Here is a 27,477-nt window from a genome sequence, read left to right as displayed (position 1 = left end):
TACCTACCTACCTACCTACCTTGGGTTAGTCCTAGCTTCCTTGGAGACTTGCTGCTGTTGGTGAACCCTAGTTCTACCTCTTCTAGGCTGGCCAACAGATCCACGCAACTTTGTACGCCGTGCTCATAGTTTGCGACACCTCTGACCTCTTTGGCTTTGCCAATCCGCGGCCTTCTTCTCCCGCCTTCCTGACTCAAATCTGGTGATTTACACCACTGCCCGCGGCTTTTGGTTTCGCCCAATTACGCACTCTTCTGCCATCCAACAAGCACAGAGCTTTGCGCCAGTTCGCTACGCCAAACTCCTGATTGTCGCGCCATCCACCTTCAGTGTTTCTCGAGCCCCCATCTTTAACTGAAAAAGTTATTAGTCGACACAAAAAGACGATACTCATTGTGCGGGCTGGAGACAAGACAGTTTAAAAAAAAAAAACCCCCCAAAAAAACCCCGACAAAACAGAAAGGAGGCACAGGCTCGAGTGTTATCGTTCCGCTAGTCACGGTCTCTGGTGCCATTGCGTTTCCCATCCCTTCACCCATCGACGACTTGTAGTCGAATGAATTGAACGGTTTCCGCCACCCGGAGCTTTTGCTCATCCTTATATCCATGTCGTCAGGAACAGCATTCAGATCCAGATATTAGCTTATTCCGCGGACCATACAAGTGGCGGTGGAAAACTAGTCCTCCCCGCAAGTCTGGGCTTTGACCAAGAAGCCCCCCCCCCTTTGAGCTTGTCGTAGACATCTGCAGATGATCTACAACACAAAGCTGGAACTCAGAACCAACCCCTCGGCATCTCACACGTTTTTACTCTTCTCGGCCACGAGGCTTCCGGTTATTTCGTCGACGGTTTCAACTTGACCTCCGCGATCTTCATCATCGTCGCCTCGTTTCGTGTTAGTCCTGACAGCCTCACGGCATGCTCACGTAATAAGATGGATCCCAACACACTCAGACGTCTCGAGTACTTCTCAGTACCCAATCACCAGGTAGCACTTTCTATTGTGTCCTTGCTATCTGTCTTGTCTCGCTGCTGACGCTACCCAGACGGTCAACCCCGTTGACCAATCTTACAACTTGTCAGGGTCTACCTCTACGCAGTCGCCAACACTATGGGGCACCGCGCCATCACTGGAAGCCAACCATTCTGGCATGAACTCGACGGCAACGACGACCATGTCACTTGACTCTCTCTCACAAACTTCTCCAGCAACTGCTTTCACTGGCATGTCCTCTCATCCTTCAATGACCCGACGGCCGTCCATGTATGGCAGTCATACCGGAATGCCGTCTTCAAAATCGTCCAGAACCCGGGAAGGCCATGAGAGGAAACGAACAAGGCTGGACTCTGAGCTATCACCGTTCGACGAGCCGGACTATTGGTTGCAGTTCGACAACGACGACAACTTCGATGATCTTTCTGAAATCACAGAGCCCCCTCGGCAGGATCACAAAGGGAAAGGAAGAGCCCCGCAGCTATCCCAACAACAACAACAGCAACAGCAACAACGGTAGGTTTAAACCCTTAAACCGCTTGGACCAAAAAAGTTTAGTTCCTAATCGCTTTTTCAAGACGTCGGAGCACGGCACACTCCATGGCAACAACGGCCCCCCCTCACCGAAGAACTGCTGGTACGCTAAAATCCGAGGACTACATGGAAGACAGCGCCTTGGATAATGCTCTATCGGAGGATGAGCGGGCGATGTCCCTGAATCTGGCTGAGCAGCTTTCCAAAATAGATACAGCTCCGCCGCAAGAAGTACCCCCGCGTGAAGGTCTCTACTCGACACCCCTTAGCTGGGAGCGCCCACAACCCGGTCTCAGAATGGACTCCCTGATAGGACTCAACCAACAAGCCCTGAACGAGGCCGAACAGCGACGACTGATTGCAATTGCCATGAATCCTGGGCCCAGCATGGGAGGACTCGGCTCCAACATCAACCTCAACTTTGGGGATATGGCAACTGGGTTCAACTCGGGGTTCGGCTCGAGTTATGCAAGTTCATCGATGGGTGGTGGTCAGATGCCGAGGCCTGTATCACCACCGCGGGCGAGCACATCATCCCAGTCACGACCAGCACCAGCGAGACCCTCCCACAAACACGGCAGCATAAGCGAAAAGTCGAGCGAGAGGATGGGTAGTGGTGACAAGCACAGAAAGGTAGAGGAAAAGCACAAGATTGGGGATCGGACGGCGCATAACGACATTGAAAGGAAATATCGGACAAATCTCAAGGATAAAATTGCCGAGCTGCGGGAGGCGGTCCCTGCGCTTCACACAATATCGGAGGCTGGAGGGGTGGAAGATGACGGGTCGCAAAATTCGAGAGCGCCCAAAGTTAGCAAGGTAAGTTTGCCTCCTGACACGCACGGCCAAGGTTCGTGGAGGGGAGAGACTGACCACAAGCACAGGGAACAATCCTCACCAAGGCCACCGAATACATACACCAGCTCGAGCGGAGGAACAAGCAAATCACCATGGAGCACCGAGAGCTCTCGCGAAAACTGCAGGCGTTTGAACAACTGCTCAATCACACGGCCGCGACGGCGTACCAGATGCCAGCGTATAGCAGGACTCTGTTCGACCCCAGAGGATTCTGCTAGAACGTCGGCTTCAACAAGGTCGGCGATTTGTGCCACTTTGTATTTTTATGTCATTTGTTTAGCGTCTAAGCATTGATTGGCTTTGAGGCGTGATTTTATAACATATCTGTTTATCTATCTTGATGAACTTGTTTCGACAATCTATGTGTAACTTGTTCTATTTTATGAAGTATTGATTCGGTATCAATCCCACTTCTCAAAACGTTTGTTGGTCACCCGCTCCGAGCCTGACACAAGGTATCTGAAGGGGCGATGAAAGGGGCAAAAGATGCGAAAATAGCATGACGAGAAGGGAATAAAATTGAGCTGAGGGTTTTTCTTGGTCAGGTCATTTCCCGTGGAAGATGGAAGATATGTTGGAAGAAAAGGACGAGTCAATGGAAAGAAAAGGGTTCGATGATATAAAGATTATGGACGAGACTCGTGATTCGGGATCGTTTACCATGGCCCCTTGAGAACAGATTTCAAGAGGCGATTGCGATGCGTTCAACTTGGTTCGCGGGGTGCGCGAGCTTTAGATCACCGAACGGTGACGAAATATCCAAGAATTAAGCTGATAGCTAAGATCACTTCCCAAAGAACTTCTTAGTGATGAAGTTGAGGGCCAAGTTCCATGAGATGCTATTGGTGAGCCTAGATGCACATTGTGCCGTGTTAACGAGTCTGTCAAGTGTATGTTCAGTCTACGTGAGAAGGGAGGTTGTCGTAATGGGAATCTTCTTGCCTTAAACTTAGCGAGTTGTGAATGGTGACCACCAAACCGAGTGACGTAATGATTGTGCTCTTCCGCTTTCAATATGTGATTAGGAGGAGATGAACTTCCTTCTAGAAGAGTTCGAAGTGTACAGTGGGATAGGGTTGAGTGGCTTACTGTTCAATGACTGAAAACCATGACGGCTTTTGATCTGCATAGGTAGACTCTCATATCATACATAAGAAAGTCTACAATTGAAGACTGAAGGAGACAGATAATCCGCGTCTGAAAAAGGATCGATCACCCCTCAACCATAATCTTAGTTTCAGAGTGGGTATTCATATACAGTAGAATCTGATACACGGATATATACAATACCTCCTCCCATCTATACACAATACCTCCCCTCCCCTCCCCCATCAATAACCACAAACTCACTCACTCACTAACTCAAAGCCTCAATGTCCACCACCTCCTTAACCGCCTCCGTCGTCAAGATCAAGGGGCTCTCCACGTCCACCACCACACTATCCTCAATCCGAACCGCCAGTCCCCGGAAATGCTCGGGAAACCGGTCATCGTCTTGCGGCACATAGACCCCCGGCTCAATCGTCACCGCATGCCCCTGCCTCAGCGTCAAACTCCTCGAGTAACCAGGCGTATCATGCACATCCAACCCAACATAATGGCCCACATGGTGAGGGAACAACACATCCATCTTGCCTCCCCCTGATGAAAGATCGAAGCCAAGCAAGGTAAGTTGCTCGCGCAAACCGGCTTCAGTGGCGCGGTGGATCTGGTCCAGTGACAAGGTGGCGTTCTCGCGACAGAGGGAAACCATTTTGCGCTGCACGGTCAGGACGGCTTCGTACAGATCCCGCTGCGGGGCCGAGAACTTTCCGTTGACGGGCCAGGTGCGCGTAATGTCGGTGATGTAGGTGCCGTACTCGCCGCCTGCGTCGACGAGCACCATGTCGTCCTGGTTGAGGAGCCGGTTGTTGTGCACGTAATGGATCATGTTGCCCCGACTGCCGCCCGCGATGACGGGCACGTAGGCGGGGCCCGAGAGGCCGTGCGAGGTGAAGGCGTAGTTGAGGTAGGCTTCGAGGTCCTTTTCGGACGACCAAGAGCGGCGCATGGCGGAGGTGAGGGCGCGCCCGGAGACGCGGCCGGCGTGGCGCATGTTGGAGATCTCGGCGGGGGATTTGATGGCCCGCAAGGAGTGGACGAGCCCGGCTAGGGGAGCCGGGGGGAGGTGCAGGTGCGAGAGGAGGGTGGTGACTAGTTGGCCGGTGACGGGGGTGGAGGGCGTGATGTCCGTGTAGACCTTGCCGGCGCCGCGAAGGATGGGTGGCAGCAAGGTCTCAACCTTGGCGATGTCCCCTGTGAAATCGGCGTTGAAGACATCCTCGGCTGCTTGCAGCCCGGACCAGGGGCCGGACCATTGCTCGGCGCGCGGGTCTTTGGGCCGGCAGAAGAGGTGGAAGACGTAGTCGCCCGGTTTGGGACCGGTCTTTTGGATGATGGCTAGCGAGTCGGGCTCGGAGAAGCCGGTGAGATAGAGGAAGTTGGAGTCCTGTCGGAAGGGGAAGAAGACGGCGCCGGAGCGGTATTTGAGTTCCGAGGAGGCGAGAATGGCGATGCCGTTTTCGGGAAGCGCGAAGGCGAGCTTGGAACGTCGCTCGTGGTATTCTTGGGCCGTGATGCCGGGGGTTAGTTCACCCGGTTGCAGGATGTGGGGGTGCGTTTCGTAGACAGGCTGGCCGAATTCGAGGTCGGCGGCTGAGACTGTTGTCGTCGTCGTCGTCGTTGCGTAGGTCCGGGATGGGCGCCATGGTGTTGATGGTGGTGAGCTTGGGTGAGATGCGGGGATGATGGACCTGGCAGATTGGAGACGTGGTTGGAGAGGCCAGTTACTCTGAGAGCGCAAGTGTCGGGAACATTGCCGCAGGACGGCTTGGGGAAGCTTCATGTCAAATAAAGGGTGGTTGTCAAAGGGTGATGAGGGTAAGGAATGTGGTGGTTAGGTGAGAACGAGGTGTGAGTTCACCTCGGCTCGCCGGGTTAGTGTAGGTGAACTTGGTTTGGGATGGCTCGCAATATTGATGATACCTATTACTAGGACTACCAGCACCTAAACTCTAGTTACAAACTGATCATGGGGTTGTTGGAATCTCAACCTTTACCAACCTCCAAATTCCCCAAGCAACAATGTACGGCGAGAAATGAAGTTGAAATGCTTCACAGCAGACAAGATGCCTGTTCAAATGTTTTTGTGAAGGCAAAGACATGGGATATCGTCACTTTATCATTCTCACTTTTGATCAAATTCATGCTGACAGTTGCCAGGCGCTTCACTGGACTGCCAAGAGTTCAGGTCTCGCTGGGCCTCAAATGCTGTCTGCCAGCTGCAAGCCGCGGATGTGGAGCTGCTGTTGGCATTCCCCAGCACAGCAACAACAAACCACAGCTGCCAGGCGCCGGTGTATTTTCATTGTCAGCGCTTTTCAGTGTAGGGCAGTGCAACCACCCCGGGCCGGGCGCCTGCACTTCCCCCCCACATTGCCTAGAGGTATGGCCTGCTGGACCCTGCTGTCGCGACTGTCAATATCAAAACCAAACACTTTGATTACACGAAGGTTTTTTGACCACCCACCAACACCAGAACACCCATCTTGGCCTGTTCGCAGTGTCGATTGACTTCGGGCGCAATTCGACATTGGAAGGTTTGCGCAGATAATCCAATTGGCCTCAGCCGTTTCGTTTTGTTCAACAGCGGCCCCTTCTTCCTTCCTGTCATCGGAGCACAGCGCGTGCCACTGCGACGACGGAGCCAAAACCTCCAGCGACAAAAATCGACAGACGCGTTTTTGGTGGCAGCACAAAAGAACAGACAACTGTGCCCCAACCTCCACCACCAACCGCCTCACTTTAGTTGTTTTGCGCCCAGGCCAGGGTCGAGTGCTTCCTTGCTCCTTCCCAGCCAGCCAACGACAAACGATCGACGACGAATAAGTGTCCGACCGCATTGGGCCATTGTTCGACCATCGACACCATCGATCACCGAGCCTAACCACTTTGTCTTGTCTGTCGAGTCGCCGATTACCAACAGCACTCAGCACTCGCACCCAACACTCGACTTGATTCTTGGTGTACCATAGTTATCCGGGGTCCCCCTACCCAAAGTCCAAGCTAGTATCAGCACGCGACCAGACAGACAACCCGGAAGCTGTCTCCCTCCCTTACCATCCCCGAGCCGGCGTTTCGGAACAAACAGAAACAACACCACACCCATAGCATGTTGACTGGATATATTACAAGACAACAGTATCTCTAGATCGACATCCCACAGCAATGTCGACCACCACCACTGCCTCGGGCACTAAGAGGGCTCCTCTCTCCGACAACCCCAATGCCGCCAACTCGCCGCTGCGTGGGTCCTCGGCTACCGCCTTGGCACTACAGGGCTCTAAAAAGGCCGCCGTCCGCTCCCATGCCGATCAGCTTAGAGAGGAGCCATACGGTCAACCACCGCCGGCCAAGAGACAGATGATTGAACATGGCGGTCAACGCGCCGCCGCCTCGCCGACGAGCTCCCGGTCCAATGTGTCCAATATCACGCGCAAGGCCTCGACGATATCCCGGCCCATTGATCGGGAACGGCCTGAAAGGGCTTCTTCTAGATCAGGCACCACCGCGGCTACCAGCACCACCCGTGCCGAGAGGTTGTATGCCGCCTCCACCACCACCACCACCACTACCGCCTCCACCACGACGACCGACCGCATCACCGCAAAGGAACTTGAAGACCTCAGTATATGGCAAACCTCTATGAGATCTCGCTTTCACAAGATGGTCTTCTACTTTGAGAGCATTCCTGACGAGCAACGTCACAAGCTCGCTAAACAAGTCGCTCAATTGGGCGCTGTAAGTCAACGACCCCTTGCCCAATGCAGGCCCAACCGCTCGGCTTATACTTACACATCGGTCACAGCGCGAGGAAAAGTTCTTTTCCATCGAAATCACCCATGTCGTCACCACCCGTCCTATTCCCCCTGTAAAGCCAGTCCAGGACGAGAACCAGCCCGTTACCAACACGCAATCGACAAGTGAACAGCCAAAGACAATCGATCCCTCTCTCCTGAACCGCAATGGCGACTCGGTCCGACGCAAACTCATTTTCGACAAGCCCTCACTCCGGAAATCCTCTGTGCAGCCCCAGGAAGAGACGATGCCGAAGCCGAAAGCACGCAGCACTGACATCCTGCACCGTGCGCGGGACATGGGCAAGAAGATCTGGTCGCTTGACAAACTCCAGAGGATTCTCGGCATGGTCCTTGAAACGGACTTGTACAAGGCTGCATTGTTGGGCCGAGGCCACACACCAGCAGCCGCTGACAGGGCCAAGGCTCGCCAGCAGACTGCGAATGTACTCCAAATGCTCCAGAATGAGCGTGTCCACGGCCCCTCCGATCGTGATCCCACTGTTGTTACCAAGGACATCCACTACTTCAAGGGCCCCTACATCTACGTGTACGATATCGAGGAGAAGACGAGGCCGATCATGGTGAGGGAGTACCACAGAGTTGCCGACAAGAAGGACGGCGAATGGCCTCAGTTTCGTGTAGCATCTCAAGGCCGTTGCCCATTCGTTGAGGATTATGATCCCCCTGAAAGGACGAGGCGGGAAAAGACCCAGGCCAAGGAGAAAGTTGTCAAAGCTGCAGATGCCGCCGCCGCCGCTACCGAGAAGGCTACCAAGACCCTCCAGCCCCCCGAGGTACCATCACCCAAGCCGGTTACGGGAAAGCGTACTCTTAAGGAGATGGAAGCACCCAACGACCGTGCAACCGAAGTAGTTGATGATGCCCCCGAAACCGTCGAGTCAGCCAAGGAGTCCACTCCTTCAGTCGATTTCCGTTCGCAGAATGCCTTTATGAGCCATACCACCAAAGTTGGCCGTTTGGTAGCCGGAGAGCCCGTCGCTTCTGGCATCCAGGCCAACAAGCTCACATCCGCCATTCGCTCTCAGATGGTGTCGTCCACCACCGGTGTCCTTGGCGCCAAGGCCGGTATCAGCAAGGAAGTTTTGGGTCTTCAGCGCAAGGTTCTTCAGAAGGCTGGTGGTCCTTCCCTTTCGCAAGACTCTGGTGTTCGTCGCTTGGCCGAGATTGGTGTGGATGCCGCCCAGTGCACTCGTGCCGCCAGCTTGGGTAATCCAGCCAAACCCCCGATGCCTGGTATCTGGGAGGATGATGAAGCTCGGAAGCAGGAGCAGGCCAAGAAGGAGAGGAAATTGCGCAGGACCGCGAGCACGCCCGTTCCCCAGACAAAGCCGAAGCCACGCGATCCCAAGCCGGGTTACTGCGAAAACTGTCAAGATAAGTTCGAGGACTTTGATGCGGTGAGTTTCCTCAATATCAGGCATACTATGACGTTTACTAACATGACGGTAGCATATTGTATCCCGCAAGCATCGCCGCTTCGCCGAGAACGACGACAACTGGGCCCAGCTCGACGCTCTCCTTGGCAAGCTCTCGCGCGCTCCTCGCGAGCCGCGTTATCGGTCCGTGGGTGATGAGAGGTGGCAGTAAACTACTGCCATGTTGCCGCACATGAAACCTACCCATGGCTCCTGACGACTAGCTGTACTTGCTTTCCCTTCTTGTTTTCTTCATCTCCCCTTTTAACCTGTTTCTCTTTAGTCAGTCGGGAGTCACGTGGCGGTGTCATGTGTCGTTTATTGTTGGAGAGGTTTCCTTTTCTTTTTCCTTTTTTTCTTCAATTGTCCCAACGCACAAGTTCGTTACCAGCATAATTGGGCGCGGGAGTTCCGGTGGCTTGTCGTTGATGGGGCGTTATTCTGTTTCTTTGTTCATACTAACCGGTTTTTGTTCATTACTGAAGGAAGCTTGGCATGAAGGCTAAGTGCTCAAGCTGTTTGAAGGCGAAGATGGGACTGCTGGGGTTGGTTGGCTTTGTCGTCGTGCGTGGGGTGTTAAGGAAATGGAAAGTGGCATTATGTTATGGTCACTTGAGGACCAAGCAAGCGAGCATTATGTGGAACAACAATCCGGTGTGCGTATTCTCATTTTGTCGAGGGAATGGCAAAGGGGATACCCGGTTATGGTACGGAAGCCGATGTCTGGTTGGGTCATAGTCATTGTTGGTGTCATGGTTCCTGGCTAGGGCGGCGGTTTATGGTCTGCTCATGAAGAGGAAGAGGTGGACACCTTGTGATGGCATGCAAAATAGCATGACCGTAGCGCGTTCGAATAAGCTACTATATGTTACACTTTATGTATGTCTCTAAATGTATCATATGCTTATTGGTAGTGAAGAGATTATTACGTTTGATGGTGCCTGTTTCTTTGTCAGGTCGAGCTAAAGTCTCTTCAGAAAGCCTTTAGATCCAGTTCAAAGAGTATCACAGGCATTACCTTTCGTCTCATGCTGTCACCATGCATCCAGCTCCCGTCCCGTCCGCCGATCATATCGGATCCGGCCCGGGCCGTCTCCCACGTGGTAGTGGATCCCAGTTCAAGCACTCACTTTGTTTTCACCACCCTCATCTTCATAATTCTTCATCACATCTCCATCACCTCCCATACTCCCCTTCTTTTCCTCTCAAACTCCTCTTGCCAAATCCTTCCTACCCTCCCCCTTTCTATTCATACCTCCCATCATCCTTCGCAACCCCAATCACCGGCTCAAACATCCTAGGCAACCACTCCTCCGCTCCCCCCTGAAACACCAAGTCTTCCGGTCTTCTTCTTTTTCCTTTTCCCCACATCCACCCCTCTTCCTCTTCAACGTCGTCCACTTCCATATTAACAGTCACCACGCTCGTCCTCCCCTTCGTCCTCGCCTTCTCCGCGTACCCAGCCGCCGGGTAGACGACGCTGCTGGTCCCTATGACCAGCACAATATCAATGGGACCTCCTTGGTCGATCCACGCGTCTATCTCGGCCAGCATGGTGGGATCTAAGGACTCGCCGAACCAGACTACCCCTGGTCGCAGTAGATTTTTGCATTGTGGGCAGTGGGGGAGGTGGGATTTGGGGATGGGGGGGAGGGGGGTGCTGGGGTCTAGTAAGGGGATGATGGTTTTGGATGATTGGGAATGGGAAGGGTTTGGGGGGTCATTGGACGGGGGGTTGATGGATGCTGATGCTGATGCGGGTGCTAGAGCAGGGCAGAGAGGGTCGAGAGTGTTGTTTTTGTCAATGTAGGTGCATTGTGAAGGGTAGGAAGAGCATTGGAGGGTGAAGAGGGAGCCGTGGAGGGTTTGTAGTTGCTGCTGCTGCTGCTGGTGGCCGGCGCGTGAGGAAAGGTTGTCGACGTTTTGAGTTAGGCACAGGAAGTTGGGGTTTTTCTTGGCGAGGGCGGCGAGGGCGTGGTGGCCTGCGTTGGGTTGGGCTTGGAGGGCCATGTGGCGGCGCTGTTGAGGAGGTTTGTTTAGTTGATTTAGGAGGGATTGGTGATATGATTTGAGATGGGGAGGAAAGAAGAAGAAGACTTACATAGGCGTAAAATAACCATACTAGACCGGGATCCGAAGCAAATGCTTCTGGCGTAGCTAGGTCCGTGGCCTCGTAGTTCCTCCAGAGTCCGCCGGCACCGCGAAAGGTGGGGAGTCCCGAGGCGGCAGAGAGTCCGGCGCCGCAGATGGCGAGGATACGATCGGCTTTGGCCAGTTTCTGGTGAAAGGCGGCGAGGTTGTTGAGTCTTGAGGCCATGGTGATTGGGTAACGGAGTGGTTGATGCTCGATCAGATTGCTGATAGAAGACCCGAACGATGTCTATCCTGAGATATTCGTAGAGGGACCTCTCGATGACCTTTGGGCGATGGACAGGTCAACAAGCGCGGTGGCAAATGAAACGATGAAAGGGCCGCGCTGATTACGTTTGCTGACAGTAGTACAGTGTTGATTTAAGAGTTTTTGATTTCAGTTCTTCTATCTTTCGCCAGATCGCCAATGATGTGTGGTGTTCAGTTTCTCATGTTTCCCCGCACCAGATCATCACGCCCGCTCATCGCTGACCCCGCTCTGCCTTTGACGCCGTTGATTCAGACGTCAGCGTTATCTCGTATGGAAAAACAGACATATTCAACACTAACCTTGATAGTTGTTGTCAAACATGACTTCATCGACATTGTTGATCGGGCGAACTCCCGACAAGTGCGCCACAACGACGGGGTACCGGGGCGCGGGAGTGCGGGCTTGGCCGGATTAGTGGGGCCGAGGCCCGTCCCGGAGTCCCGGTGGGGGTGGAGTAACTCCGCTTGGCTCCGGTCGGGGATTGTGCTTGTCGTCCGATGATTACATGTCTATCGTTGGTGAGAATGAATCGCATAAATGGGCTTATAGCATCAGCAGTGTCTCGCGCCTCAGCTTCGAACTCCAACAACAGTCCAGATGCACGTCAACTTGGGTTGGGCACGGTCTGCCCGCCTCTGCGAAGTATAGTCGCTTTCATGCTTTAAACTCCGATTAGAGAAAAGAACTTCTTGTCAGAACGGCAGGATACGTGTACCACGATATTTACCTCTGATTTATGCTTAAGTGCTCAACTTGGTTCCCTCTGGTGGCCGGGACTGTTACTTGGTATTTGCAACGCCGACGGCCCGGAATCGCGTTAACCGGGGTCTGATTTTTGTGAGACGGCGAGGCCAAGTACTCTTATAACCACATATCGGGGGTACGGCTAGTCGGCTACTCAAATAACCCACTTTTTAGACCCAGCGGTGGTAAAGATGGATTGGCAGGGGATAGATCCGTTGAGCAGAATGTGCAAAGAATCGAGGCTCGGATCAGGAGCAATTTGTGCTTCCGTCCCTCTAGCATCGGAACATGGATGTAACACATCCATCACATCGCCAAAATACAGCGAAAAATCAACTGTCAGTTCTCGAACCTCAATCTCAATCCCGCTTCTGAATCTCAGCTTCGATCAATCAATCGATCAATGTTCAAATATCCCACGTACTGAATTAATAACTTCCTTCGGCTCCCTCTTTACCTTCCACAGCAATCAATACTTCTTGCCCAGGCCACAATAAAGCAAACAACGCCGCTTGCCCAGTCTTTTTTGAGTGATTGAGTGAACGTGTCTCAAATGACGACTACATATCACCTGCTGTGCAACCAACGGCGTTGCTTATTCTTCCACGTTTCTTTCCCCTGCATCCACTCCCTTCCCTTCTGTGTATCCTCCTCACGATCTCCTTGTTGAACCGGTAATTCCATCTCCTACACTACAGCAATTTTGCTTCCCAGGTTTTCCAAGCTGTCAGTTACTTCCCCGCGTCCCAATTCCTCAATCTTTTTTTTTTTCTTTGTGTTGGATGGTTCCAAACCCGACCTGGGCCTGTCAAATGCACGCACAACAAGTTTTCCAGTGCCGTCCGTCCGATTTCATTGCTAGTATACTCGGACGCGAAAAGCTCGGGGCGCTACAAAATATTCCACCAAGTGCAACCAAAGTTCCATACACACAGTACCGTAAGTACCGTACCGCGGGCGTGTGAAGCTGAGCTGAGGTGCTGCAAGGTCTGTCCTCGCTATGTAACCGTGTGTACTGTGGTATAATGTAAAAAAGTGAAACTACCCCTGCCAAGGCCTGGCCTCACTCACTGCACGGGCATGCAAGGAACGCCCGGCCTTGGTTTTGGAAATTCACGTCCGTCGTCGTGCACAAGCCACTCACTCACTCAGCCCCTTCCCCCCCCTCCCCCCACGGCAGGAGCAAACCTGACGCCGGCGACCACTAGCGCCGAGTTCCCGGTGCGTGCAGTGCATGCCTGCCATTCCATGGATTTGGATTTGGCTTGGCAGGGCGAGGACATGAGAAATTTCCCCTTCGCTGTCCCGTCCGTTCTTGGAACGTCGCCCGCCCGCCAACCGCCAACCGCCCGCCGAGGAGCTGAGGAGCCGAGGTGCATGCATGCATGCATTCTCTCTCAAATTCTCAATTCCAATTTCCGGATCGACTCCATCCATCCATCCTTGGCTTCTCGCTTGCTTTGCCTGCCTGCCTGCCTGCCTGCCTACCTACCTGCCTACCTGCCTACCTGCTGTCAAATGGATGGATGGATGGATGACTCGAATTTTCGTTTCGTTCGTCCGCCCTATGGGGATTGGGGGGGGCCGCCCGCCCCTGTCTGTCTTCCTGCGTGGGATCCGTCGTTGCTTTCATCATCATTTTTACCACAGTAGTGCTGGGAATGTCTCACATTGAGGAGTGGGAAAATCAGGGCGCAGCTACGTCACGATTGTAGAAAAGACTCAGTCCGTCACGAAAAAGTGAAGAAAACAGACGGATGGATAATTGAAAGATGTTGGAAACGGACGGAATGGACGGCAATCAAGGACTTGGTAAACATGAATGGTCCGAGATTTGGGGTTTGTCGGTGATGTACCTGACCCAAAGCGGAAAACACGGCCAGGTGAGAATGATGAAGGCGGTTTTTTTGAGCGATCAGTGTAGTGTACAAAGTGGATTGGGCCAAGGTCGCGTAGGGAACGAGCGGGGAGTAGCCAAGCAGGCAGGAATGGAGTCGCTAAACAGGCAAGACTGGAGTCGCCAATGAGCCAAGATGATTGGTAAGTTTGACAGGATTTTTTCAGGCTGGTTGTATAGTGATGTTGGTGTGGTGAAATGTGATTGGGGTGGTAAATTGGAGATTGCAAGTTCATCTCAAAAGATTCCAGAACAAAAGAACGAGCAAAATGAACCCGAGTCGTCAAGTGCAAATTCGGAAAAGGTGGTATTGTGTTCAAAAAAGTATATGGTATTCAACCAAAAAAGTTTAACTCCCCACATCAATATACATAAATCTTTATGTCCGAATCTAAACATATGTTCATCCCTACTGTTTATTGGTCTTTCCCTCCTTCTTTTTCCGCGAACCGAACCGAACCACCACGTCGATGTCGGCCGCCGGTACCTATCCACCAAGCTGGTACCATACTATCCCATGAACTCCTCGCATATTCGTTGGCGTAAAGCAAAAATATCGCTTCGAGGCGGTGGTATATAAAAAAGCCAAAACCAAAATTTGCCAACGTGATTAATGCGCTCTTTCTCATGACAAAACATGCCGGCCGAACCGATGCGCGCTCTTCCTTCTCTCCGTCTTCTTCTTCTTCCTGCTGCTGTAGAGGGTACCAAACACAACCAACCGATGGAATTAAACTTGATTGTACATTTCAAAGCGCTCTCTGGACAACAACTTCTCAGATACCGCCACAGGCGCGCAAGAGATGTCGTGTGTCCAGTTCAAAAGGATCGTAGGTGTAAAAAAGAGAAGAGATATAGATAGCTCGGTTGGAAGCGAGGATGGAAATTCAAATAACTGCATCTCCTTTTGTTCGTCCCTCATTGAAAGTTTTTTTCCTTTCGTCATTGGCTCAGGCAAGCAGTTTAAAGAAGCATGGCGCCGGCGAAGAGGGCAGCGCCGAAGGAGGCAATGCTCATGGCGAGCTTGCCAGCACCGCCGGTGACGACGTTGCCGCTCTTGGTGGCCTCAGTGGCGTCGCTGGTGGAGCTGCTGCTGTTGTTGTTGTTGAGGGTGCTGTCGATGGGGAGCGAGGAAGAGCCGGAGGTGGAGGAGGCGGAAGGGACGGCGCTCAGAGTGGTGGCAGTAGAAGAGCCAGACTTGGTGTCAATGTCCTCGGTAGTAGAGGTACCGGTGAGGACCTTGATGCTCTGCCAGGTGCCGCTCTTGTCGCCGTACTGGTACTCGGTGGCGTCCTTGGCGCCCGTGGTACCGTCACCACCCATGTAGTCCTGAATCTTGATGCTCTGGTAGTAGCCCATGAAGGGACCCTCGCTGAAGTCGGTGATACCGCCGGCCCACTCAATGGTACCCTGGGCGGCGTCCTTGCGACCGGCAACCCAGGTGCCGAGCTTGATCTGCATGGGAGTCTGGGGGAAGCCGGCACAGCCCTTGGCATCGGCGGCCTTGAGGGTGCGGACGACGGCGCCGTCGATGATCCAGTCGAGCTGGGTGGGGGTCCACTTGATGGTGTAGGTGTGGAACTCGTTCTGGGGGTTGGCGACGGTAGAAAAGCCACCGCGGTCGTAGGTCTCGGTGCAACCCTTGCTGAAGTAGTTGGTCTGAACCTGGGTGGTGTCGCTGCCGATCCACTCCCAATCAATCTCGTCGAGGTCGTCGGACTGAAGAACGAAGCTGGTGACGACACCCTTGCCGAAGGCGGCCCTCACGGTAACGTCGACCTGACCGAAGAAGATGTAGCGAGAGCTGGCAACGGTAGGAGCATCCGTCTCCTTCTTGATGGTGTAGACGGCGCCGAGCTTGTTGTCGTACTGGAGAGTAGTGCCGACCATGTTCTTGAAGAAGCTGTCGGCGCCCTTGGTGAAGTCGATGTTGATGATTTCCTTGCCGACGGCCTTGTCATTGGGGCAGGCTAGAAGCAGTCAAGTTAGCCACTGTTTTTTTTTTTCTTTTCTTCTCGATTTTTCATCTGGTGAAACATACTCTTCTTGGTGGGATCACAGTCAGTGTAGGTCTGAGCGGAAACGAGCGAGGCAAAAGCCAACGCGGTGAGAGTCTTGATTTGCATGATTACTGATTTGGAGGAGGTCAAAGGTTGTATAGGCGAATTGTGTTAGTGGGAGCAAAGGACTGTAGCTGAAGGCAAGACAAGCAAGATAGCGAGTGTGGTGTTCCGAACGAAGGACTGTAGATACTTCTAGCTGACCGGGAATGGCGAGGTAGAAGGGTCAAAAAGAGGATGTGCGAAGGAGTGTGTTTTGAAGACTTTACGAAACAAGGGAAACGAAGGAAGAAGAGGGAGAAATGGAGTCGGGTTGGGGGGTGGAGATGTTCCCAGTCACGGTCGGTATCTCCTCCATGTCCATCCATGGATCCTTCGGTGTTCCTCTCGCTTGATCCGTTAACGTGATGGAGCCAAGCTCGTGGACGTCAGCATTAGCGGATGCGCACTGGACAACCGGTTTTACCACCTATTTCCGCCAGCCTTGGCCAACACCATTTACCCCGGAAACTGGAGAGAGCGTATAAGAATAGAAGAAGCCCTGATTACCCATAGGTTTTACATCAAGAACCAAGTTCTTTGGTGGAATTTTGGCCAAGTTTTGGAGCATCAAAATCTGTGTGTAGAGGTAGTGTAGTGTACTGTAGTGAGTGACCTGTGCGTGGTGCGCATAATTCTTACCTACCGTGAGCGAGCCAACTGAACTGAACTGAACAAAGTGAGCATGCAGTCAGTGGGTATGGTAGCGCCTGCCTTGCGGCCCCCCCTTGCTCGCATCTCCTTTTCTGGGCAAAAAGTTAAATGAGCAACCCTTGCTTCTGGTGCTGCCGTTTGTCGTTCCTGTCGTAACAATTTTCTGTCCTGAAGCCAATGTCACCCTCCCGAAGCAGCCAAGGCAACGTCTCAGGCCGACCAAGCGTTTCCCAGGCGTTCCCAACCTAGAGGTAGGTAGCGGCAGCAGCGCCGCGCTCAGGGGAGAGAGCCAACATCACCAATCAGATGCCATGGCAAAGATCCTTGCTGGGGTCTGTTGGGCACGCTGCAGATTTGTGGCGCTGCGAGCTCATGTCAAAGTCATGGACCCCCTGGTCATTGGTCTCACATTCAGGGGGGCTTCACCTGCTTGGCGTTCTGGCTAATATTTTGTACGGGAAGCATCCAACACGCCAACACCAACGAAGGAGCGGAAACGGTCAAAAGGCAATACAATACGAGATTCTCATGCCTCTACACTAGTGTCGACAGTGGATATTGATGGTACTATCCACTCGCGGAATCTCGGATCCATCCATATCGTGAGATCCCAAGACTCCCAAGCAGGCAGCAACGACTAGGGAAGTCTTGGACTGCCATCTTGGCTTCTCAAAGTCTCCAAAGGGCAACACGGCGTGGTGTTGAGGAACGCTCAAGTTGGCGTTACCGACCAGCTGTCTTGGTGGCAGCGGTGGGCGTCGGCAATTGTCCTATAAATTGCCTCTCCCTGAATCAGGTCTGGATGAACACAGCAGAAGCCTCGAAACGCCCCCGGCTGTCGATGCTGGTTTCACAGGCCGAGTGAGGTAACCTAGATGAAGGCATCGTGGGCTATAGTGTATTTAGTGCGTACAAGATCGTCTTCAAATTGGCGCACCATCGAGCATCTGTTGAGAACGGTGAAACGGGAGCTAAGCAGATCTCCACGCCCACTACAGATAGTGTTTGTACACGTGTGGCATCTCATTCGAGAGGAAACAGATACCATCACTTGCGCCCTACGGAAGTCCTATCGGGTTGCATAAGGCGTCTTCCATGTCCCCGGTGTGTCAAGCACGGAGCACGTCCACCAACAGGAAAATCAGCAACTGAAGTTGGCGATGGTTGTCATCATGTGCGCGAAAGGCGTCAGCGAATGCTTCAGCTCTTGCTTTCTTTGCGCTCAGGCGGCTGAGTTGGATATGCATATCCATACATATGCCCCGTCGCAATCCAATGCATATCTATGCAGGTGTATGAGACTCACCACGATACTTGGCACCTGTCTGCCAGTGAATGGGTGCTAGGGGTCCTTTAGGGGTCTTTCAGGGGTAGTGCTTGGTCCAGTCACGAGCGCTACAAGGCGAGAGCCGTGGTTAGGTTGCTCTGGAAATCTCGAGAGGCCCAGACGCCCTAGGCGCCGATCACATCCCAAAGCTGAGAATGAAAGAACAACCCAACTTGGTTGCCAATCAATCGGCGGTTTGGAAGAATTCGAATGAGTGCCAAACTACCTCTAGCGAATGAATGGAATGAAATCGGATCTGGAAGGGGGGAAAAAAGAAAAGAAAGAGAAAGATGAAGCAGTGTTGTTACTTACTTGATGCGAAACCACAGGATTTATCGGTTTCGCTGTTGCGTCTCAAACATCAACCAAGAAGGGACGAGCGAATTCCGTCTTGGAACGAAGAGCTCTTGACAGAGGCAATGAGTAGTGTCGGTAAACTCGTTCGTTGATCAAGTGGTCCATGATAACGTCGGGTCGTCTGTAAATCCCCTTGCGGGGCGGGCGGCGGATTTCCATGCAATCCACGATTGGTAGCGTGGACAATGCATGAGACCCACCACCTATTTGAGTATCTCGTTTGGGGCTGTCTGTTGCTCACCGCCGCTAACTCACTAACCTTTCCCCTCTCATGCTGGGCCATGAACTGTTAGCGGGTCATTTCCGACAATGATCATCTTCGAACAGCATCATGGTGTTCTTCCAGGATTTGGCCGTCGTCCATCCTGCAAATCTTCCCCAGCAATCAATGCCAACACGGATAGACACCTCAAAACCAAATGCACCTTATTCTGACGTCTTTTTCGCATATGATCTTCTTCTTCCGTATTTTCGAAACCATGACTTTCCGAACATCGCACTCTCCTCTGTTTGCGACAACGCCTCATGGCGCTCGGACATGGCGCTGCCCGCCCTGCCACCTTGTTCGAGCTATCCATGATCTAAAACAGACTTTACCTAATTCATGACTTCGTGACGCCCCGACTACCCAGTTGTTGGGCACCCTAAACAAAGCAGTGATACTAGCAAGCAAGACACAGCAGTGCCTATTAACGAAAAGAATCATGGCTTGGAACATGTAACGTTTCCATTCCTGCCTACTGGAGTTGTGACATTTCACGACAGATGGAAAGAAGTAGGAAACCATGATGATTCCAAAAGTGAATCCTCCCACGATTTCCGTCGCAACCATCAAACCCACCAACCCACCCGCCCATGCTATTTTAAGCCCTCCGCATCGTTAACCTCACCCAAGTCAGCATCAACGGCACTAACCACCACATGGGCCCGCTTTGTATCCCCTCGGCAACAGCGAAAGCGGTCAAGATGCGATCGTGTGGGCACGGTTTTGGACATTCGCGTGGCTTTTTTTGGGGGGGGGGTCTCGTGATACGGACGGGGACGGCATCCCGGCACTACTTTGGCGATGGAGTCAGTCGGTAGACACGAAAATGGTGTTTTGCAGTCTAGACTGGGCAGCATAGCCACACCGACAGAGTCCATAATGCGCGCTTTCCAGATGGACCAGCAGAACTTTAGTTTTCGCCGTTGGCTCTCAAAAAGTCAAGAGCCATGCAAGGGAGATGTTGATCTTTTCCTATATTTTAACAAAAAAAAAACGAAGCTTCAGTTTCAAGAGGGCTCCCTGACTGGGCATGTTGCCGTCATATTCCTTCTTCCAAGGCGGAGGCGATTTGCGACAATAGCAAGTGCTACTTGTTATTCCCCATTACATCACGTAACACTTGCCGTTTCGTCAGCAACCGTGGGTGTGATATGAAGGAATACAACGAGTTGGCGACAGCGACTTGCTCATTCATCTTGCCGGCCTTGACACGATAGTTGACAGGGCCGGTATAACCTCAACGACGGTAACACCGACTCCAACCGACCCGGTGGCCCCGTCCTGGCCTGGTGGTCCCATTCAGCGGTCCCGAGGTGGATCTCGCGACCCTCCGACCACTGCACTGGGTCTTGGCACTTGCCCAAACGGTGAACTGCCATTTCTGTGATTCGTTCACTTCGCCGGGAAGCTACGGCCCCCCGGAGTTCGGAGGTTACTGCCGTACCTCAGTCCAGCAACGACTGCCGAGTGGCTTCCTACCCGGCTGCCGGTTAGCATCCAGACCTGCCTGAGGACGGGCTGTGACTGCTTGGAAGGAATTTGCACCTTCCGCTTGCTCACCGGGAGCGTGCTGACTGCAACTGCCCGGAAATGGACATCGCCATGAGGACTTTCCTCTTTCCTCTCACTCACTCGAATGCCCTCAACCAGGCTATGTAGTTGCTTTGCCGTCACTTCCCTTGACCCAGAAAGAATTCGCAGGCAGTTGAGGGCAGTCCTGGGCCATGGACACTGAGCGCTCTTTCATCCATCCAAAGATATTCCATCCTCTCTGGTCGTCATCTTCACTACCTCAATCAACCCTTCCGCCGTCTCTCTATGAAGCCAGTCTCATTAGCATGTCGACCACCCACTTCTTTGATGCAGGTACGCACTGGTTGACGCCTGGTTGAACGCGGATCAGCCCCGTTTGAATAGCATACTTAAACTCCTCCATCCCCCCAACAGATTCTGCCTTGTTCTTCTCTCTCCCATTAACAACACTTTTATGTACTTCTATCATCACCACCACCTATCTGATCAACTCATTGTCAGCATATTTCTGATACATGCCTATTGTTTTTCTATCTTTTCTTCTTGCTTTTTGCTTGATGGCTTGTGCCGTCTTTGCTGTTTTCACAACGGCGGCAGTTAGTCAACTTCTGCCTTGTACCATCCCTGTACTACACCCACAGCCCCAGATCAGTTTTGCCCCTCGCAAAATAACGGTAGAGTCGACTTCTGCCTGACCGCTTCATCCCTGAGTTGAACTGGTTTCGGGATCTTCCTGACGACGAGACTCGTTCGACGAGATGACGTCCTTGTCAAACTGACCCATGGTCGAAAAATGACCAAGGACGGCTCGTTTCACTCGAGGTAAATAGCATGCTACCCCTACCAATAATCCGTTTTCACCAAACCAAACTGACGTTTTCCTCTTCACAGAACCAACCGAGATATCCACAAGTCATTCGACCGAGCCCACCTTTGATGAAACAAATGGCAGTCAGAGAAAATGACAAGAGTCCGGCAAATTTCAGAGCACGACGGACCACTGCAGTTGGGAGAACTCCACTGAAGGCGTTGCAGCGCGGTCGGTAAGCTGGTTAGTGTAGGTCGCTTTCAATCTCGTCCACCCTCATCGGTTCCCATAGGCCATACTTTCTCGCCCACCCTGCAGCTCTGATATTCGACAATCACACATCACCCCTTCATACACAACGACTTCACCGGGTAGCGTCCGGACCTCCCCAAGGCGTGAACAGTTGCTGACAATCTGGTCTATCATCAGTACTACTCGCTTGAGAGCAAAAAGGGCAAGCAACGGGGGATATTACCCCATCCCCATCATTTTCCGACCTACTCTACTTGCAACCACAGGCAGAATGTGGTGGGCTTTGAGAACCCTCAAACCCAACTCGCCCCTTTCTTCAACTCGCCCCTTTCTTCGCTCCCGGCATGGGCCCGGAGCCTCTGGTCTTTGATCCCGGCCTTGTGATTCCTCCCGCCATGTTATCTGACCGAGGATAAAAAGCCTATTGTTGCCGTTGATGATAGATCCATCAAAGTTTTCCGTGCGCTGTTCCACACCCTCACTAAGCCAGAACTCACCGTATCCTCCTCCTACCGGGTGGGCACCGCCGTCATTTGCTTCTTCCTAATCACCGGATTTGACGAGACTCCCCTTCCTCCATGCCATGACCTCTACTGGATTCATGGTCGAGAAACTGTATGGATCCATCTGGCAGGTTTGCCCGACCATCTGGGATGTTGAAAGGGCCATCCAGTTCTATGAACCGCACCTTAGGGGGAAGCTCACCTTCATAATGGTGAGACGAATCGGCAGACGGCTGAAGCGGACATACGGATGGATGGGGTTGATGATTGTTTCGAAGAAGGGATGGTCTGTGCCAGTGGGCATGGAAGACCATATTCAGGATCAGAGCGAATGTATGCCTGGAAGCGGGAAAGGCGATGGAGACGAGGACCTGGATGGCGACTTTGGGGACCATTTAATGGGGGACTCTGAACCTTGATGAATCGGACGACCTGTTCAAGCCAGACGTGGACATCAGTCCCACCCGTCTGTTAGGTCTGTTCAGTGGCGGGGGTCAAGACAACAAAACGCCACGGCCATCATCTAGCAACCGTCAGGAATGTCGCGACTACAACAAAGTTTACCACGACAACACCCGATCTCCGTCCTTTCCTCTTGGATCTCTAAGACCTCTTAGCCCATCGAACAGGAACTGGATCAGAGCGGGTCAAAGGAGGAAAAAGATGAGACGAGGAGGTTCCATTTTTTAAACAACCAGAATAGCGACTGCAGACTCGAACTTCAGGTTCGCCAACGCTTGATAGTTCAACACTATCAACAACTTCCACTTGATATCAAACAGTTAGAGAACAATATAAAAATTGTTAAACAGCTTTACATTGAGATGAATCAATATTTAACAGCGTTGAGGTTCCTAAACATGGCGACGCAAAGGCTGCCCTGAAGCGGACATGAACCATTATGAGATTCATTGGCAGAGATACATCCCACACCTTTGGCGTTGTCGAAGGGTCTCTAGAAAATTCGAAAGACGGGCGGATACTCTCAAAAATTGGTTACGAATGATGGATCCGCGCACTCTGTGGAAAGAAGCTTACCTCTACACGGAAAGAGCACCTGAACTTCATAGCGGCCTTCGACTCGAACGAGAACAAGACGGCACCTACTGGTATTTGGTATGATCGAATTCTCTACCGTACCCATAAGGATAAGGAGGGGTGTGATAAGAAGATCAAGAATACCGAGATGAGGAGATGAAAACTTGCAGTACAGTATTGACCAGGCGAGGGATTATGATGAGATGCTTTTTCGGCTATAACCCGGATAACGACAGCGACGAAGATCACACACTCTCCAGATGTGTCTCGCGGCTGGAATATGATGACTACGATGAGAAAGAGGAGGGTGATGATAACCAGCGTGACAGTGATGATGATTAGGTCGGTAGATGGATAGGATAAAGCCAGGACAATCATCTACACGTCTTGCTCACACAAGAATCACATTTTCTAATCACATGCCTATCACATCCATCCTCTTCAAATTTGGAAGTCCAGTTCGACAGTCTTTCTCAGGCTGGTGTCATCAGCACGGTTAGCTTTTTGGTGTGCAATGAACGATTGAGCAAGATTGGAGCGTGTCTTATGTCTTTCTAATTCATATTTAATTAAAAAGAATTTTCATTTTCTGTCTTGGACATCTTTACCTTTGAGTGGAATGAAAGTTATCACTCACCAATGAGCGAAAACTCCCTTAGAATTTTTTTCTTTCTGCTCGGTGGGACACGTCCCCAGCGCAAACATTCCAGGAAGCATACATGCTAGGTACATTAGTTAGCTGTATTTTTGGACAGCATGTACCGATAACATACTCTTAAAAGTTGGTCAGCTCGCAAAGTCCTTCAATTGCAATCGTTATCATGCCTACCTAGCCAACTAGCCAAGACAGAAGAGAACACATGGAACGAGTGACCGAGTAACAGCCACCCAAAAGATTGACAAGTCTACCGGGCTTCATGGTCTTGGCCTACTCATTTGGGAATTGGGGAGTGCTCATTTTCTACACCGGCTATCGCTACTTGTGTACTCGATTCGGACTCGCTTAAGCGGGCTTTTCCTAAAAGGGAGACGGTATCATGATGTGTGATACATATATGTCTTGAGAGGCGCGTAGATGCCATAGATATGTATAGCAATGGTACGATAGATGAGTAGCAGGTAGTAGGAAGTACAACACCACAGGAGGCCTCTGGAGGCGGTACCTGTATATTTTCAGCTGTCGCAACATATTATACATCTACCCAAGTGATTCCATTTCCCTCTGCTTGTCTTTAATGGTTACCTATGATGCTCTACCTGAAAACAACATAATCTACCTACTACCGCTACCTAGGTGACCTCCGAGGCGATATCGATTGCTACTCAGTTATCATTCGGGCTGTGGAATATTGGCGACGCAGGACCGATCCCAAAAGAAAGCTGCCCGCATCTACAGACCGGATGACCGGCAAGTCGGCAAGCCGATGACTGGCTCTTTGTAGCCCTCCAAAGATGATTTAGAACAAAAACTTGATGTATTTCGTTGGTATCTGTGAATAACCACACCTGTCACAGTCATCACTGTTGTCGCCGCCATTCTTCTCGTTGGAGTTCCTCAGTTAAATACCCCCGACCGCTCTTCAAGGAAGACAAAGTATGCAATCCAGGTATACGTGGCCATGGCACGGATGTAACGGAAGCAAAAGAAAGGCACCTCATATCTCCGATTTGGGCTCAAGCGAATATACTATTTACCAAGACAAACTCGAGAACAACTCTTCGGCAATGCGGTACAGCAAGTGAGTGATGAACATTATTAATATTGTCATATTATGGCACCCATACTGGAGCAAACTTCACATTCAGAGCCGCATGCTAGAATAATGAGTGGACGGGTAACTAGAACTCTGCGTTTCATACAAGGCACATTTCTTTGACACTGAAAGATGTTTACAAAGGAGAATGAATATTTCTCTCTGCTATTCGAGTAGAACTTGACGGATGGTTTTTAAAGCTAGATGAAAATTTTTTTTTTTTTTAAAAAAAAAAAACAAAATTTATTAATTAAAAACTTAAGAAAAGGCGTGAACTCAGCTCTCAAATTTCAAGCTCCCGGTCTCTTCCAACACGTTGCTAGACTATAGTTAGATGAACTGCGCTGTATCTGATAGAGATATCATGGAAGATAAGCAAGCACGATCAATCTCACATGATGATATTCGATGAGCGATGCCGGAAGAGCCAAAACCCGAGAAAATCTGAAGAGTCCTAATGATATGGAGGAGGCCTCCGATCGTGTGACCTGAAAGATCGTGTGTACGTGGTGAAGTGACTTCTTCGAGTCCGTAGGGTTGCGTACACTAGTCGTCGTCGATGAGGTTTTGTGACTGCGGGGGCTAGTGTAAGTTGGGGGTCTTTGTGTGTCCGTATCAGGCAATGGGAGCCGATGGGAAGAGTGGGGGTGCAATTCCCGTAACCGTCGTCGCAATTATTTCCCCATCTCAATCGTCGAGTGGTGGTCAATATTGTCTCTTGTCATTGTCGTCTCCGTGGGGTATCTTTGCCCGGGTCCCTGATCAATCCCGAGATTGTTGTAGCCAAGACGTCCCTCCTCAGGAAGCTTTGAATGAGTAGTATTTACCTAGGCATAAGATAACATGTCATGTGCAGACGGAAATATCGCGGATCACGTACGAGATGGCGATGCCTAGCAGAACACAACGTTACGGCAGTTCGAGCTGTCATGGAGAAAGGCGGGGAATAAGGAGGGGAATGGGGAAAACATCACATGAAATCATGGGGAAAATGGAGCAATCTTGCTGTGAGGAAAAACGAAATTGGTGGATAAAGGTTGCAGAGGAGAGGTACCGCGAGAAGAATAGACTAGTCAGGTCAGGAGTTTATGCGATGGTAGCCCACGAGGTGTGCACGTCAGGTACCTACATATGAGGCCCAAAGTGAAGGGATACAAATTCGATATCCAAGGCACAGCCCCTCTTGGAACTCCAATTTGGACCGTATTCAAGAGAACGACACTCGTCAAAGTTCGGCATCGAATATCCGAAGTGTATGGCAAACAATCCCTATCCGCGGAAATACTCCAATGAGTTATCCAAAAGGAAGGCGAGCGGAATCGTAAAGAATGGCAGAAACGACAAAGTAGTTTCCTGTTAGTCAATGATGGCACGGAAACTGGAGCGGTGTAACAAACGATGCTGGATTGATGGAACTTCAGCTCCTCTCCGCGTCTCATACACTCACCTCAACTTCCCTTCTTTTTTTTCTGCCAAGCCCTCAAACACATGCCTCTCTGTTTACCCCTCAATGCGCCTACCATCCCTGCCGAGGCCGCCTCGTGTGCACGGTGACAGAAGATTGTCCAAATCCTCGTTAGCTTCCGCCGAATGGTCTCAAGAGCAGGATATCTCCGGGTACGGTCTTTATACTGTGTGGTGTAAGTGGTTAGGGCTTTTCAACGTATCCAGACTACACATCAAGGCCCGGGTATCGATTCCCGACTATCGTAGGAAAAGAAGCTTCGTGATGGGTCGTTTTGTTGGCCTAGTCTGCGCGCCTCGGGATGTATTTGTGCTTGGTAGAGGTATGTGCAAGAGTCGGATCCGGCGACAGTTGCTAGTCGAAGTAGATCACCACGCTGGCACCTTCCAGAGATTAATGCCATGACCAGCAATTTGCCTTGAGTAGCAAGAAACCTTTGGGCCATCTATTCTTGTTGCTGCTGAGCGTAGTCCGGCGTCGGATGTCCAAGAGTGGAATGTCTGTGTAACAAGTACCACACCGTGTGAGAAAGACAGGGGGAATGCAGCGTGTGCTGTATATCCTGGGAACATACCAGGTTCCAAACATTACCATCTCACCCCCACGAAGCGGTTAGCCGTGGCGATAGAGCTACGAACAGGATGCGGCGAGTATGTTTAATCAGGGAAAAAATTAGCCGCTCCGCCCGGTCATGGTCTTCATCGATGTGCACACTATCACTCCCTTCCAGGAGCGGCAAGTCTGACGTGCAGCAACAACCAAGTCCTTGGCTAAGGCTTAACCGGGTTGATCGAATTGACCAACATGGAGAGGAACACAAAGTTAGGGCCTCCTCTGTGAACTCGATTGGCTGGCTTTTGCCGTCAGATGACCGAAATATGCAAGTCGCTGTGAAGGTGGGAAGTCGTTGCTGCCAAACTCTTGGGTGGTGAGACATTGTTTGGGAGCTTACCTGCCACATCAATGTCTTCCGTCTTGCTGACTACTGCCATACTTATGAGGTGGTGTCATGATGCTATAGTATATGCCTGATCGAGTCATGCTTTTGGCTGGCTGAGCAGAACTCGGCTTGATATGAAGTGTGTGCTGATCAGCAGCCTGAGCCATGCCATCAACTACATCCAAAATGTGCTTCATTGGACAAGCTGGCGGTGGCGCCAAACCAGAGAATTGCATGATACATGACAAGTCCAGCAGGTCAAACAACAGCGGCTGTTGCCGACGCTAGGGGAACAGCGAATGTCGAACCCGTTGATAGGATGCAAATATGGTTGGTGTAACAGTTTGAGCCTCCTACATGGGGTCTGGCCGATACCACTTGATTGGATTATAGATGACCCTGGGGCTTGTTGTACCTTGGCCGCTGGGGGCTTTCGCGGGGAGCATGTCCGCCACGTGGAGGACTTTTGACTGCTCGCGTCTTTGACCATGTCAAGAGGCGGAACGGCTACTGCGATGGTCCCGGACCCGTTCGCCTTGCTCTTGTCCGTAGACTTTGAAAATCATCGGTGAGAGGATCAACTGCGGTTATGCGAGAGAGTGAGCATTCTACAGGTTGACCCTGTTATGGTCAAGTACACTTGGGCATCTCTACTCTTGGCCCTGTCGGTATGCGCAGGAACGTTCGATATCGAGTCGGGGGCAATGACGGGTTCAAGC

General features: G+C 51.6%; 8 protein-coding genes across 8 annotated transcripts; 5 read left to right on the top strand and 3 right to left on the bottom strand.

Moving 5' to 3' along the window:
* Nucleotides 1-779: 779 nt before the first annotated feature.
* Nucleotides 780-2,723, top strand: NEUTE1DRAFT_124895 (uncharacterized protein; the record flags this gene model as incomplete). Its single annotated transcript, XM_009856327.1, has 4 exons — nucleotides 780-989; nucleotides 1,048-1,511; nucleotides 1,574-2,348; nucleotides 2,414-2,723. 4 exons carry the CDS (start codon nucleotides 936-938, stop codon nucleotides 2,603-2,605), a joined length of 1,485 nt encoding a protein of 494 aa, XP_009854629.1.
* Nucleotides 2,724-3,627: 904 nt separating this feature from the next.
* Nucleotides 3,628-5,459, bottom strand: NEUTE1DRAFT_124894 (uncharacterized protein; the record flags this gene model as incomplete). Its single annotated transcript, XM_009856326.1, has 2 exons — nucleotides 3,628-5,087; nucleotides 5,453-5,459. 2 exons carry the CDS (start codon nucleotides 5,457-5,459, stop codon nucleotides 3,745-3,747), a joined length of 1,350 nt encoding a protein of 449 aa, XP_009854628.1.
* Nucleotides 5,460-6,653: 1,194 nt separating this feature from the next.
* Nucleotides 6,654-9,105, top strand: NEUTE1DRAFT_88262 (uncharacterized protein; the record flags this gene model as incomplete). The annotated part of the gene is made up of 4 exons (XM_009856325.1): nucleotides 6,654-6,898; nucleotides 7,007-7,226; nucleotides 7,294-8,703; nucleotides 8,756-9,105. 4 exons carry the CDS (start codon nucleotides 6,654-6,656, stop codon nucleotides 8,891-8,893), a joined length of 2,013 nt encoding a protein of 670 aa, XP_009854627.1.
* A 201-nt stretch (nucleotides 9,106-9,306) lies between these two features.
* Nucleotides 9,307-9,685, top strand: NEUTE1DRAFT_118288 (uncharacterized protein; the record flags this gene model as incomplete). Its single annotated transcript, XM_009856324.1, has 1 exon — nucleotides 9,307-9,685. The coding sequence occupies one exon, from the start codon at nucleotides 9,321-9,323 to the stop codon at nucleotides 9,486-9,488; it is 168 nt and encodes a 55-aa protein (XP_009854626.1).
* Nucleotides 9,686-9,842: 157 nt separating this feature from the next.
* On the bottom strand, nucleotides 9,843-11,129 carry NEUTE1DRAFT_88258 (uncharacterized protein; the record flags this gene model as incomplete). Its single annotated transcript, XM_009856323.1, has 3 exons — nucleotides 9,843-10,069; nucleotides 10,097-10,740; nucleotides 10,823-11,129. 3 exons carry the CDS (start codon nucleotides 11,036-11,038, stop codon nucleotides 9,967-9,969), a joined length of 963 nt encoding a protein of 320 aa, XP_009854625.1.
* A 334-nt stretch (nucleotides 11,130-11,463) lies between these two features.
* Nucleotides 11,464-11,923, top strand: NEUTE1DRAFT_118287 (uncharacterized protein; the record flags this gene model as incomplete). Its single annotated transcript, XM_009856322.1, has 2 exons — nucleotides 11,464-11,783; nucleotides 11,852-11,923. 2 exons carry the CDS (start codon nucleotides 11,628-11,630, stop codon nucleotides 11,864-11,866), a joined length of 171 nt encoding a protein of 56 aa, XP_009854624.1.
* A 2,137-nt stretch (nucleotides 11,924-14,060) lies between these two features.
* On the bottom strand, nucleotides 14,061-16,137 carry NEUTE1DRAFT_118286 (uncharacterized protein; the record flags this gene model as incomplete). Its single annotated transcript, XM_009856321.1, has 2 exons — nucleotides 14,061-15,733; nucleotides 15,805-16,137. 2 exons carry the CDS (start codon nucleotides 15,887-15,889, stop codon nucleotides 14,727-14,729), a joined length of 1,092 nt encoding a protein of 363 aa, XP_009854623.1.
* A 5,504-nt stretch (nucleotides 16,138-21,641) lies between these two features.
* NEUTE1DRAFT_140980 (uncharacterized protein) lies at nucleotides 21,642-21,980 on the top strand (the record flags this gene model as incomplete). Its single annotated transcript, XM_009856320.1, has 1 exon — nucleotides 21,642-21,980. The coding sequence occupies one exon, from the start codon at nucleotides 21,642-21,644 to the stop codon at nucleotides 21,978-21,980; it is 339 nt and encodes a 112-aa protein (XP_009854622.1).
* Nucleotides 21,981-27,477: the final 5,497 nt, after the last annotated feature.

This window comes from Neurospora tetrasperma (genome assembly GCF_000213175.1).
Source record: "Neurospora tetrasperma FGSC 2508 unplaced genomic scaffold NEUTE1scaffold_6, whole genome shotgun sequence".
In the NCBI taxonomy this organism is placed as follows: Eukaryota; Fungi; Ascomycota; class Sordariomycetes; order Sordariales; family Sordariaceae; genus Neurospora; species Neurospora tetrasperma.
This window is presented reverse-complemented; position numbering and strand designations above follow the sequence as displayed.